The sequence below is a fragment of the Gasterosteus aculeatus genome, chromosome 16, assembly GCF_964276395.1.
Source record: "Gasterosteus aculeatus chromosome 16, fGasAcu3.hap1.1, whole genome shotgun sequence".
NCBI lineage: Eukaryota > Metazoa > Chordata > Actinopteri > Perciformes > Gasterosteidae > Gasterosteus > Gasterosteus aculeatus.
In genome coordinates, this window is record NC_135704.1 from 4,984,824 (window position 1) to 4,999,235 (window position 14,412).

The 14,412-nt window shown below is 45.3% G+C and overlaps 1 protein-coding gene across 7 annotated transcripts in view; it reads right to left on the reverse strand.

Moving 5' to 3' along the window:
* Positions 1-14,412, reverse strand: part of hdac4 (histone deacetylase 4) — a 93,155-nt gene that overhangs the window by 13,262 nt on the left and 65,481 nt on the right. For all 7 annotated transcript variants that reach the window (XR_013453125.1, XM_078091411.1, XM_040201305.2 and 4 more), the window contains 7 exons: positions 13,265-13,311; positions 10,794-10,901; positions 8,903-8,958; positions 8,576-8,663; positions 7,775-7,894; positions 7,591-7,688; positions 584-702 (listed from right to left, as the gene is read on the reverse strand). Coding sequence is in view for 6 of the 7 variants with exons in the window: in XM_078091411.1 (XP_077947537.1) it covers positions 584-702; positions 7,591-7,688; positions 7,775-7,894; positions 8,576-8,663; positions 8,903-8,958; positions 10,794-10,901; positions 13,265-13,311 (636 nt within the window). In the remaining variant the exon portion in view is untranslated. The remainder of the gene's footprint in view (positions 1-583; positions 703-7,590; positions 7,689-7,774; positions 7,895-8,575; positions 8,664-8,902; positions 8,959-10,793; positions 10,902-13,264; positions 13,312-14,412) is intronic.

The window sequence follows — 14,412 nt, forward strand, 5'->3', positions numbered from 1 at the left end:
AGCTCTGACTTCCTTTTTGGATATTGATCAAAGAAATAAAAAGGGTTTGAGCGAGGATGAGAAAAAGGGGGTGACTGCGTCAGGGAGAGAAAGAGGGGAAGAAAGCACTATGTGGATTTACCGGGGGCCAAAAAACAAGCCATAATAAGAGCCAGGTTTAATTTTAATAAGTGCGGCTTTGCGTTTAGGCTCGGTCGCAGTCTCTGATCTTTTGCTCTCAGGATGAGAGGAGTTTTTCAATATATGCATTCAGGAATACTTTCTTTTCCCCTAAATTCTCCCCATATCCCCCTCTTTCTGCAATCCTCTCTAACCACCCGTATCACCCCCTTAACAACCAAGACCCCTGGTCTCGGTTCAGATCTGCGGGATGGTTTTAGAAAATCTCTCTGCTGGCACGCCAAGGTCTCGTTATGAATACGCAAGTCGGAGGCACAAAATAAACACGCCGCCGCTTCTATGCCGTGCTGCGGTGCACGGGCAGGGCACGTTACAAGTGAGACGGGGAAGGACATACATTCAAATAGTTATGCATCCTTCAAGGAATTAGAAAGATTAACATGTAACTGTGGTCAGCGCTTACATTTGGCTGTCAGCTTGTATCCTCCGAGGGGCGGGGCGTGTCCGTCCACCGCATCGAAGCCCGACGATACCAGAACCACGTCTGGGGCGAACTCGTTGGCAATAGGCATAACCACCGTCCTAAGGAAAAACGAAATAATGAATTTATGGTCGGTACTCTCTAGCCAATGATTGTGGCTTTAGTGTAAATAGAACACTTTGTTAGTGCATGATTTTTTTTCCCTTTTTGTTGGCTGCCCTCCTGCAGGAAGGCCACAAAGAAGAGATTCACTTTGGACTATTAAGTATTCCAGAAAGAGATTAAGAATGTCCCAAAAGTATTTCCAATGCAGTTTTTCCCAAAAAAAACGTTGCAGTGTACAAGACGGCAAGCTTTTCTGGCAACTCTGACACAAGATAATCTGCACAGGAGGTACACAAATAAGAGAGGGAAATGTTATGACAGTGTGTCCACATTGAATGCATAACCCATGCAACAGTATGCAAGTAAAAAGAAAGAAAAACTATGAAAGAAAAGTACCCAGTATTAGTGTCTCAACAAACACACACACACACACTAGGTGAGGTAGAGAGCAAATGCCCCCCCTAAGACTTTAGACCCAGAACCCTCAGGGACTCACTGACATCACCTGGTAAATTGTTAAGAGTGAGAGGCTTGAAATCATCTAAATACGAATGGGATATCCCTTTTTCTGCAACATACTATGTTACCATGACAACTCCCTGATCATTAATTTAATATTCCAGGCAGTGCCTTCCTCTTTGTGTACCCTTTCTTATGTCTGCATCTTCCACTGGTTACCCCCTGCTATGAATTCTAGATCATTCCCTTGGACAAAGTCTGCAGAAATGCAGACTTATGGAAAGTGTCCAAAATTGGCTCAAAATGTCTACCAGAGAGCCCTAAAAAACCTGGAGATTTGACAGTGGGACGGACCTCACGGAAGTTGCAGAAGCGCACCTCCAAGTCAGTCTGTGAGTGTGAAGATTGGGATTGAGATCGGGCCTCAATTTACCCTGATGAGCAACATCTTTCCGAAGCAGACATTTCAAAAAGTAAGGCTGCTTTTCATCAACGGAGTAGCTTGCAGCTGCAACAGTGATATCTATTTAATGGGCTGACTGCAGGACAGGATGACTTGGTTTCAATCAAACATGAACTGCTCCAAAATGCATCAACTATATATTGCGACTACTGCTCAACCCATTCAAAAGACAAATGAAAACCACAGGTTTTCAAGATTTGAAGAGATTGATATTGTATAAACAATTTATATAACTACCGTGTTTCCATTACATTTAACTGTGTCAAAGTAAACAGAGACTCGAGAGAAACAAGCAGTGGAGCACTGAGGGAACTTCACCATATTTTAAAAAGCTACACCATAAAACATATTTTACACTATTATTATTTCCTGCAAAATGATTAATATTTGTGCTAAAAGAAGTCTTGCTGCTGGCAAGCTGGACAAAAGAGGAAAATGTAATGTATGCAAGAGGACTATAAAAATGTGGACAGAGATGTATGCCTTTACCATCACAGTGTCCCTGTTGTGATGGTTGTATGCTGCAACCAGCAGATATTCTACATGTCTCCATTGCTGCACTTTAGTTATTTTATGGCTTTTCCTCCCTTTCATGGTTTTCAAGGCAAACATCCACCTAATGAGTTGTATATACAGTATGTGTGTGGCAGAGAAAATGATACCCTACACTTCTTGAAGTGGAAAGAAGTTTGGAAATTTCGGGGCAGCAATTCACTACAACATCCTTACGTGAAAAGGGGAAACGGAAGGACAGATATAATAGCGTGTGTGTGTTAATTATGCAGGGTGATTTTAATGCTGGATGGGTGTGGTCAACAAGGCCTGTTTGTGCACCAGAATCCTTTTACACACAGCTGTTGGGGATGGTGTGCTTGTGCCATGCACATAAATCTAAACGTCGGGTAATGTAATGATTCACTGCAGGTTGTGGCTGGAAAATCCAACCAGGTTTGTATCGCGACACCGTGTGTGTGTTTTTAAAAGACACATTATCTTAAATCACATTACACTAGTTAGGATTTATCAGTCATTTCATTTTTTTGATTATATACACTGGTGGGCCGCGAAAGTACTGCAGGTGGGCCGGGAGAGATCATTTACAATAAATAAATAAAATGTTTTTAATTTTCAATTTTGAAAAGTTTGAAATTAAAATAAAATATGTCAAATGGGGCGCCGTCTTGTAGTATTAAAGTAAATATATATGAGCTCCGGAGAAAATGGTATACAAAACATACATTGTCGGTTAATACATTTTTAATCGGTTAAATTCTTAGTCATTTAATCATCCCTAGTTTATGTTTTGATTAGAGTTGTGATTAAAGGTTTGGGTGGGCTGCAAAAGTTTTTCAGATTTCAAATTGGGCTGATTCTTGAGTTTGGGAAACGCTGATATACACAATCGTTTGATCCAGTTATAAGTCAGGTAAGGTAAACATTACTAAAAACACAATTACTCCCACATACTTCTATCAAGTTAAACTCAAGAAAGGAGCTTAGAGTACAGAAGCACAACCCTTCAGCTCAGAGTGACAGTTACTGTAAAATGATGGCAACTGTTGCAAATTTGCATCCCTGCCGGTATGGACAGTTTAAATGCAAAACATTTGCAAGCAAGTATTCCTAATTTTTATATTGCTAGGCCTTATCCTTGGGTAAAGTGTTTAAGTTTGGTTTTCTGTATCTAGTTTTGGTTTCTGTAAAGGGAACTATTAATTAGAATCAGCCATACTGAGTGATCACTGAACTAGGGTGGGCACTGTTAGACATTTGACACATAATATAAAGTACAACAGTTCATAGTATCTGGTTTAGGACGCAGTTCATAAATAGTTATAAACTATCCAGATGGCAAAACAAGCGGTTCTCATAGATTTACTCTGAGTGCAGAGGAATTTTCTGGCGGTCTGGGACATTTGGGCAAGCAGTGTTTTGGTGAGGTCTGCAAGTGACGGAGTACCACAGGGTTCCGTCGCAGGTCCTCTGTACTTTGCTGACCTCGGGAACACGCCGATGGTTTTCTGGCTGTGGGGGAGCAGCCTGCCCTGAACTCCGGAGGCCACCGTTTTTTCCAGCTCTTGTTAGCCACCAAATTATAACCCTAAACTGCGCAAACCCCTCCCCCCCCCCCGCCGCCACTCCACAACACCCATACGTACACACAGCTGTCCGAGGGAGAGGCGGGAGATTCAGAGCTTACTGCTAGTCCCATGAAGAAAGAACACACTGAGTGTGTGCGTTACTGTGTGTTAGCGTGCATCTGGCAATATTTCAGGGAAACACGTCATGTAACGAAGATCAAGAATAGTACAGGGAAGTAACGTTTGAGTCAATGAGTGAGTGGACAAAGCCTGTGGGGGAGCAGTCGACGAAGAAAACACAGAGGGAGAAAGGATATGACTAAATAGAGACTCAGTTGCTCCATTAGCACCACGGCACTTGCAAAAGTGTCTAAAAACGGTCACATGATGCAATGTTTGGAATCAGACCTGTATGACAATTATATGAAATAACCATTCTGCTAATGGAAGTTCATATTTTTCCGCTCCAGTTTCAGATTTTATTGCACGTGTTACATTTGTTTCCACCTACTTATAAGCTTACGTACGCGCACACAGCTTTTGCCCATTGGCATTTGGGCCATAAAAGACCCCACATTAAAAGTAGTTGGCTACATGCATGCATGCAGGGGGAAACCTTGAAGCACCGAGGGCTCCCCACACTCCTTCTTCCACCCTTGAACAGACAAGAGACAGTTTAGTCACAATGAAAACTATGAATTGTCATCACTTCTAGCCTACACCCCCCTTCAATTCAGACATTTAAGGATATAAAAACCCACAGGAATAAATTCGCACACTGGATAAGGGAAACCGGTGGCTTTAAGAACACTAATTATCTGTGAATCAGAGACTATGCATGCGGCTATGAAAAAGCTTCCATGTTAATTAAGGCAGGGGAGAGTTTACAACAGTAACAACGTGGCCATCCTGAGTCAAGAGGTGGCGACTAAAACCACTCTCACTGTGAGGGGAGCTACTTGTGTAAGCATTTAGTGCACACTTTTGTTTAGTTTATATAGCAACAGCGTGCATGTGTCACAACATCAGCTTATTGGAATGCTGGTTGTGAGACTAAAAAGATGCCGCGGAGGTCCATAAACCGTGGATCCTACACTTCCCTCATCTCCCCAAGGCTGACATCGTCAGGATTATTTCTCACACTTAAGAAACCTCAGCAAATGACGGACTTTTAAATGCTACGTCAACTATAATGAGAGACTAATTAGGATGAGAATAATCAAACTTCAATCAAGAGAAAAACACGTCATTTTCCCCTACAAAAAGGAAGTGACCAGCATCTTTGCCTCTGTACGCAAACACAAAAGATCTCTTTGACCATCAAGCCCTCGTAGTATCGGCTCTATTTTATAGACCACTCAGACTATTTATTCCTCCGCTGATTCTGATGAACCTATTCAAGTTTTGGCAGTCATCAACCATCATGACTTTAAGTCCCACAGTTTAATGCAGCAGTAGATCTGAAGGCTTAGTGGAGACTTTTTGAGCCAAGGAAAACTTCCCCTCATTACACTACTCATCTTTGTGTAATTGCTCAGGTGCCTAATTTATCCTTTTCCTCCTCTTGGCCATGCCTCATGGTCCAACGTTCCCCGGGCTTCTAACATGGACGGCAAAGGGCTAAAATGCGGCATCGGTGGTGTACCGCAAACTGTAGACATTTCTAAACATATTTTAGGTATCATCATTCCTGTTAACATATAGTAGAATAAACTAACAATATAATCATCTAATATTCTTCCATTCCATTTTGGCAAAACACATATTATCCGTCAAATAAAAAGAAACATCTGAGTTCAACTTTCCATTTTGCAAAACGAGCTTCCAAAATTGACCCTGGTCAATCACCATTACCAGACATTTCCTAGCGTTTGAGCAGTTATTACTGGAGGGATCCTCCAGTAAAGGACCAGGGGAGACCCACAGAGTATAGACTGTCCTTCAGAGGGAGCAGTGTTCATCATGCCCGTTAACAAAAGGTTAAACTCCAGAGTTTCAAGGCTTTCCTTCTTCGTTCATAAAAAAAACAGAGAGCGGGAGAGAGCAAAAAAAACCTCACACACGCACACTTACACTTCAAAGCCCTGTCATCTGGCGCTGCAGAGAGCTGTTTTGAATTAAGTTTAATTCTCCTCCTCTCTCGTCTTTCCAAGTTCATGGCAGAAGAGGGAGTGAAAGGAGGAAGAGAGAGAGAGAGAGAGAGAGAGAGAAAGAGAGAGAGAAATATAGGAAGAGTGCTTCTGGTTTTCATTAGGGCCAATTTTCTTATCTTTTTTCTCTGTGTTTTTCTGGAGGCTCAGACTTGAGCCCCAGCAAATGCAACGTGGCGCGGGCCAGTGGAGGAATGGGACGGTGCCGGCTGCGAGGCACACATCCCCCCCCCCCAAAGACATAGGGAGGAAGGAGAGGACCACAACACACGGATAAACAATGAGATTGAAAGAAAGACGATATATATATATATATATATATATGTATAGAGTGTGTGTATCAGGTGTCTATGCGTGCGTGTGGCTGTAAATGTGTAAGCACGCTGATGTAAGAGCTGCACTTCTGACCATTTGTTTCTCTGTGTTTGTGTGCACATCCGTGCATCTTCATAGAAGTTTTAACCGAAGCTTTCTGCCGTTGGGAGCTTGTGTACAGCATGGGCATTTGTATAAACACAAGACTATCCAGTATCTGTAACCAGGATTCTTTGTGCGTGTAGTAAATCCATGAGCTGTGGGAAAGGTTTGCTGCTGTCCTGTGAGGTTTATGAATAGTTCCATCATTTCTCATTAGTAACCAGAAGAATCACATAAAATCAAGGTAGAAATGCAATAGAAGCCCCTCAACATTAATATATAGATCCATGGGCCCCTGAGCAAACAAGCACACAGCAAACCTACTGGTTTGAGTTTTAAGTGACTGCAGTTGGATGTTTACAGAGATGGCTGGTTGATGTTATACTGGTCAACTTAAATGTGCATTGAACGACTCAAACACAGATGGAACATCTCCAATGCCCTTGTGATATAAAGTAGTGAGAGTCACAGGGGCACCCTTACTGCTTTATGTCACAAGGACCGCTACACAGCCTGTGAAAACAGTTGTACAATGTCGTTGGCTTTGGCTTTCCAAAGTTTAAAAGACAGAACCATGGGGATGGCGTCAACATTATATCATTTTAGGCTTGAGACTTAAATGTTGAACCTAAAGCCTGCACAACAAACTGGAGGTGTGGTGTTTAAACCACAGGCCTAGGTAGGCCTTTAGGCCCTTCAAAGGATTTTCGGAATGACCATGACCAGCAAGGGACGCCGGCTCCTAGACGCTTCTACCTACCTTCTACAAAAAAATGCTTTTTTCCTGTGTGTCTCTTTAAAGGACACTGTTGAATTGAGATTTGGGACTTATGGCAGGATCAAGAGTTAGAGGGATCTACACGGGTACTACAAATCTAGATTACTCAGCCTGTGTTGCATAGTTTTGTACGATATCTGTGTTCAGTCAAAACCTAATGGCTCAAGTACCATTTCGAAAAAAGTGTTATTGACAAGTTTAAAACAGGTCTTGCGTGCTGAAAGCCAGTAGAAGACAGTCGCCTTGCTGCTTCCAGGCCTTTGGCTCGGGGCCAGATGGACCCACAGTTGCAAAGCCGGGATCATCTTCAAAGAGTCTGTGGAGAATCCCTCTATGTTTTGCATGCGTGTCGTGTGTCTGTGAGGTTATAAATAGCTCAAGCAAGTAGAAAGTAATAAACAGGCCCGGCCTTCAGAGGAGGTTTCCTACTTGACGGGCCTCGATAGATCATTTGTCCAACTTTTTGCAGCAAATTCTTCCCTCCAAGTCATTTCAGGGGGACACAACATCACCAAATCTGCCGCTCAGTGTCTTACCTAAAAGCAGCCAGGTACTCTGCGTCACTCATGGGAGGCTCCAGTCCTCCAGTGAAGGCCATGTTCACGTTGAAGCCTACACCCGCTCCACTGCCCACCTACAACACGGATAAACGAGGCCGGGTTACTTTGTGCAACAGGGGTGGCAGGTCCACCGGGGACACGGAGCGGGGTTCCTCCCCACCTCGTCGGGCGCTCCGCTGCCGGGGAAGAAGTTCCCATCGTCGTAGCGATGCAGTGAAAGGTAGAGAACGTTGGGGTCTGCGTAGAAGGCCTGCTGGGTGCCATTGCCGTGGTGAACATCCTGGAGAGAAAAGGGAGCGGTTAAGATGTTACGAGTGGCATGTGGTAGAGAGTTTGGGAAGAGGTGTCATTAACACCAGGGACATAACAGAGGCTGTCACCAACAGGACATTGTAACATTTGCATGAACGGGGTTATCAACTCTCGACACACGGACACTGAAACACTGCCAGGCGGATGATCAGTAGGTCCGCCGCAGCCTGCCGTGGTGTCAAAACGGGACGCTCAGCAGAATTCAATAAAACCCTCAACTTCCAAAAAAAGGTTCACTTTTGCGAGCAAGACGAGATCAATCGAGTGACCTCACCGTCTACATTCCGGGAATGCTTTAAAATGCTGGTCCTAAAAATGCCGCTGTCGTCTTTAGTGGCATGACAGCGAGTTTGCCACACTGAACGCTCCCTGTGACAGACAGAGAGGAAATGAAAAGGCGCTTCAAAGGATTTTGGGAATGGCCATGAGCAGCAAGGGACGCCGCTGAGGAGCAGGACTCCTACACACTTCTTCCTACCGTCTACAAGAAAATACTTTGGTGAAAGAGACAGTGTCTGACCTAGATAGCAATATAGCATAAGTGCAACCGAAAAAAAGGATTATTGAAATATACGTTTTTTCAACCGAGTAACATTTTCATTGCATTAGGAGACGTATTTTCAAGGAAATCATTACACAAGAAACTCACCCAGTCCACGATGAGGACTTTGCTGACATTGAGTCTCTGCTGCAGCAGCTTGGCTGCTATGGCGACTGAGTTGAAGTAACAGAAGCCCCTGAAAGTGAACAGTGAGAGAACAGCCCAATTAACATTGAACAACACAGTACTGGAAGTATCTTATCAAAGTAAATCTCACTATGAGAATAACACTTTGGGGTCTGTTGTGCAGAAATGAAGAAGAAACTTTGACGTGACAATATGGAGGACACTTGTCTAGAGGGACAAGCTCGATAAAAGTGTTATGAACCAGGCGGCAGCTGACCTCTGTCCTGGTCAGATTTTGTGTTTACTTACATAGGCGTGCTCTCCTCAGCGTGGTGTCCAGGTGGTCGAACTACAGCGAAACCGTTCTGTCAGAGGAAACAAAGGTCACACACACACACACACACACACACACACAAAGCCTTTTTTACTTATTGCCAACAAGTGGAAGTTCTGTCTAAGAAACTGAGAACTCTGAAAATGACATCATGGATTCTGAAATAAAAAAAGATCTATATATCTAAATATAAGACCTGACGTCAACCATGTGTGTGTCGGTCAAACTCAAACCGGCTCCTTAGAGAGAAAACAGCAGTCGTTCAAAAGTATGCGCGCACAGAGGAACAGATGCGTACAACGGGTCAGTAAGGGAAGCTCTGTTAAGGCCGGGACCTGCGGGACCTGCAACTGTTTTTGGGGGCTGCCACTGCTACGTGGGGACATTAGATAGATGTCCGGGCTGATGTAGAGCGAGGCGAGCCCGACTAATGATGTTGAGTCAGCTGCTGTGGATTAGCAGCCGGCCAGGAGTTTAACGCAGAGACAACCGCCTCAGCTGGTTTTGAGGACACTCTGCATAATACAGCATGTACGTGTGTGTGTGTGTGTGATGCTCAATTGTGTCCGTATAAAGAGGAAATACAATGGATTTAAAATAGATTTGGGTGGAGCAAACAGATGGAGAGGCAGCCACGTGGGAGTGTGTGGGAGGGATAGAGTCCTGTCATTCTGTGGAGTTTGGCTCCAGAGGCTCTTCAGAAGACCATCTGTATGTGTGTAGGCACGTGTGTGTATGTGTGTGTGTACTTATGTGCATGTATGTGTTAAGATCAGGTTAAGCTGAGGGCAAGTCAATACATGTGAACTTTAACCCTATATTATTCCAACACTGAAGCTCGGTCCTACTCTCCATGCGATGGCGCTCGTAGGTCCCCTCCCGCGTCAGTCTCTAACGCGGCAGGGACGGCGTGTAGGGACGGCGTGTAGGGACGGCGTGTAGGGACGGCGTGTAGGGACGGCGTGTAGGGACGGCGTTAGGTTGAGGCGCGTGGACGACGGCCCGGATCACTGAATCAAGCGACCGGAGAAGCTGCGAGACAAACGCCACCACAGACTCACGAATGACATCGAAAAACTGTCAACGTCTATGTTTAGTTCCCCAGCGGTCTCCCGGAGGAAAAGTCCTGTGTGTGTTATTCATGTTTCAGTGGATTTCAGTGTTTTTACTCCTGGAATTGAATGATTTACATCTTATGCTTTCGTTTTCTCAACCCTACAAGTTCTCAACGTTTTATACAAACATTTCTTCGTCGTAATCCTGCCATTAGGTAGAAAAAAAGGGAAAATGAATACAAGCACATATAGTGAAAAATCTGGCGCGCTACTGTCTCACAGGAACATCATTAGTCTGCGGCATGCCGGTGCTAAGCTAACGCTAAGTGCGTCAGCTGCTCTGCAGGTGGCTGCGGTGTAATGCCCATAAAACGGGGCTGTTATTGGGGACTGCTGGCGTTTGCGGTGCCCGTGAGCCGGGCCTCCCTGCTGGGTTCAAACGGTGAGCAGCCGTGGCCACAGACACAGGAAGGCTGGCTGGTGGGCAAAGCGTGACGGGGGTGGGGATGTCTGTCTGGGAGGTGCTAACGAGACTTCGAGGTGGAGGGTTCTGGCGTGAGGTTTCTCCTTTCTTGAGGTGTTTGGAGGCGTGAATGAGCAGTGCAGCGCCGCGAGGAGTTCTAACAGGTTTTGTGCGATCCATTATCGACTCCAATCCAGCCCCGCCCGGTGCTGGTCACGGATTTATCTGGGTGGGATCCACCTGGGCTTTGTTTCGAGTGGGCTCCATCTCATCGCTGGTGCTGCTGTTATTAAAAGCCTTTAGTCCGAGTTTGCTGCTGATTTGGCTGTGCAAAGTATCCGAACTGACCTTCAGCTCCCCCGACGCTACTTTGAACACCAGCTCCACCACCGAGCCGACGGCCAGACGAGCCGCACTGGACGAATGCACCTCGTTCCAAATGGTGTCGTTGTCCACCTGCAAACACAAACACACACATGCAGGCATGTGTTGTTTAAATCACAAAAAAAACACTGCACTTTTTATGCTGTTTTTCATCCAATAAGGGACATTTGATGTTGTGCTTTACAGCAGTTCAGAGTGACAGCGATCGTTAAACTGTGAGGACATTTGAAATAATTTAGCTATGTCATTTTACATCAAAGTTAGTCTTTGAAAGTTGCAGTTTGGGGACAGCTGGGACGTTCTCACGGACATGGACCAGAACCAAGAGAGAGTCTGTGAGGCAGTAAGACATATTTAGAAACTTAATCATACACATTTATTATAGCAAGCTCTGTGTTCATCAGTCCATTAAGGCAAAACACACATTTATTGTAATTTAGTATCAAGGGCACGCCAGCTTTGAAAAAAAAAAGCCAATGTTTTGACAAATATACTGGTAATTAAAAATGAATATCAATTAAATGTGTTTAGAACTTCAGATATGGAGCGCTGGATTAAATATTTAAAAAAAAACACGGAAAATTTGAAATCCGAGTACAAAGTTTTAGTAACAAAGTGAAAATGAGGGCAGGCCAAGAAAAGTCTCTCTGCATTTATTTTCCCATTTTATGAGTATTTGTGTGTTTGGGGAGTAAGTTCAGTCACCAGTCAGTGGTCACGCCAGATTAATGCTGAGGCCCGCTCAGCCCCAATCACAACAGTACATCCGCGCTCACGCACACAAGCCCAACGGACCTCAATAGTCGATGTGATTGATTGCGAGCGGCGCGGCGCACGGGATAATATACACACCCTCCATCAGGCATGGCAGATACCGCGGGCAGATGGAGCACGTGATAAACACAGAGAGGAGAAGCTGGCAGATGAAGAGAAGAAAAATAAGGGCCGTGTGTCGATGTGTTTGAACTGGACACACATGTGCGGAGCGGCCGGTGCCAGAGCGCCGGAGGAGAACTTTGACCCGCCCGCCGGACGCTCTGACAACTCGCTTTGCGTTGGCGGCCTCTTGGTCAGCGTTACGCGACTGGGTGACCTTTTTCGGGGGGACGGCCGTCCAACTTCACCTCCCTCTCCTCTAGTTAAAAGGAGGGAGCGAGGGGGGAATAGAGAGCGGCGGCGATGAGTAACCGAGGGAGCAGAACGTGAACACAGAGAGAGAGAGGAGTGGAAGACACCGTGTTGTAACCGAGTCAGTGAGTGGATGGGAAACCGAACCGTATATAGACGCCAGGTTAATGAACACAAACAGATGGTGCTCTGAAGCAGCGTGTGGAGACTGGGCGGTTTATTGTTTGCCATGTTGATGTTACCTTTTCGCCTCAAGACAGAAGTGGGACGCGATTTGACAGGAAAAAAGGAAAGGGAAGGTGTGTGTTTGTGTGTCGGCGGCAGAAAAAAGCGGGAGCGTGCTGGTATGACTGAATGATGGTTCCCCACAGGCTGACAGCCTAATTTCAGCCCCCTTCCTCTGTAAATGTGTGTGTGCGTGTGTGGGACTGCTATGTGTGTGCATGACAGGAAGACAACAATTTAGCCCCATTTGCCATTATAAAGAGCAGAGCGCAGCTCGGGCTCTTCTTGTTCCCACCACTGCAGCAGCAACTCCCCAAGGGAGGGAATGGGGGCGAGGTGGAATAACGTGCAAAAGATATGGGGATGCATAATTGTTATGTAAAAGGCATATGTTGCTGTAGGTGGATTGGCCTTTGGAAATGCTCAACCTTTGTCCCCGGAGTCAACAGCAAGCACACCTACAGGTGCACGTGAGACTGCTCCGACATATCCATTTCAAAAGACGGCACTTCCAGCTCGGAGCAGCCATCTAAATCATTGCCTTAGCACACAAACATCCCTAAACACACTGCTACACACACAAACAAAAGCACGCACCCAGCCAACTATACCATGGGGGGTGCGTGCGCGCACACACACAGCGCGTATGCTGAAAGTATCTGGTTACAATTATTAACACTGCAGAAAGGCAAGCAACAGCTTTTGTTGCCTCTGGTCCTTGAGGGCCTTTATTGTGTGTGTGTGTGTGTGTGTGTTTGTGTGTGTGTCTGTTTGGTGGAACAAGAACAAATGGGAGCATTATTTAGGCAGGGGGCAGAGAGAGCGAGTGGGCGAAGGGGAACCCGGTTATTACACTGCGGTTTGATGGTGCTGGAACTATGCTTGTTTGTTTCAGTGTAGCTTGGGATATTGATTAGATTAGCGGTCCATTGCAACAATTTTCCACTGAATAAGCGTGACTTAACGCTCGAAATTTCGAAAGTTATAGCAGGCACACATAATTACTAAAACTTCATTACCGACTGAATATTTGTCAGATGACCCATGCGATTTACAGGAAGAAAAATAAATAAGTGACTTACCCCTATGCCTCCGCACGGTAACCGCACAAACATGGGACTCACTGAACCTGAGGCAGACACACACAAAAGTGCAATCAGAGCCCGTAATGTGCAAATAGGGAAAAAGAAAGAGCAGAAGAGGCTTAACTGTCTGGACTCACAGGCACAGACCGGGTGCATGACCCCCAGAGAAACTGGGCATTTGACCCTTTGACCTAATCTGAAAGGTAGAGTATACAAGGGCGTGCTGTAATTGGGCAAGGTGAAGGGGGAAAGTATCTCGTTGCCCTGGTAATCAAACCCTCTCAGTGGGAATCAAGATTTTAGATTCCGTGTTGTTTTAGAAAATGGAAATGAGGGAACTAGCTGGTCCAGGTCTTAGTCTTCCGCCTGATCATTTGTCCAAAATCCTCAACTGTAGCTCAACAGTGTCTGACAACAAGAAACAAACCCAAACCACATATTTCATCTAATGTCTAGGAATGGTTTAATGGAGTATACTCTACTTAGAACAGTTTGCATTTCCCTTTCCTTCTTCTCCATTTCCAGTTTTGTGTGTGCGCTGAACCCTTACACAGGATTATCTGGTAATTCTCCTGTGTAAGCAGTAATAATAAGGGGAATTTATGTCTCCACTGGAATGAAAGCTAAGATGACCACTGGGGTTCGCCCCTTAGCACACACGCGCACACACACACGCACACACACAAAATGAGAATGCCTTGGCTACACCTGCACTTTGAGCCAGAAAGGCCAGACGTAAGTGACAAAGCAGCCTGTGCGACTTCCAGTTAACAAGCTTCAGCAGTTCCTCACCTTATCGTAACACCTCCAGGACTTTATGAGATCGGACCTTTTGTTATGACACGGTTTAAGCATTAAAGCAGATTCCTTCCACAGACGCTGCAGATTCATGGCATTCAAGAGGGGGACTTAGTGTGAGATTTAGTCTGCACAAAAGGACAACTCAACTCGTTGTGTTGCATTTATGCATGCAGATTGATTCGTGCAGCGGCTCATTGTGCATGTAGCCTTTGTGTAAAATACCGTGAAACACTTGTGCAACACTGGACTGTATATCGCAACACTCATTGATGTCAGTTTTCAGGCAGCATGCCTGGCAGTCAGCTCGGCGTGAAACCTTTACCGTTTCTGACAGATTGGTTCAT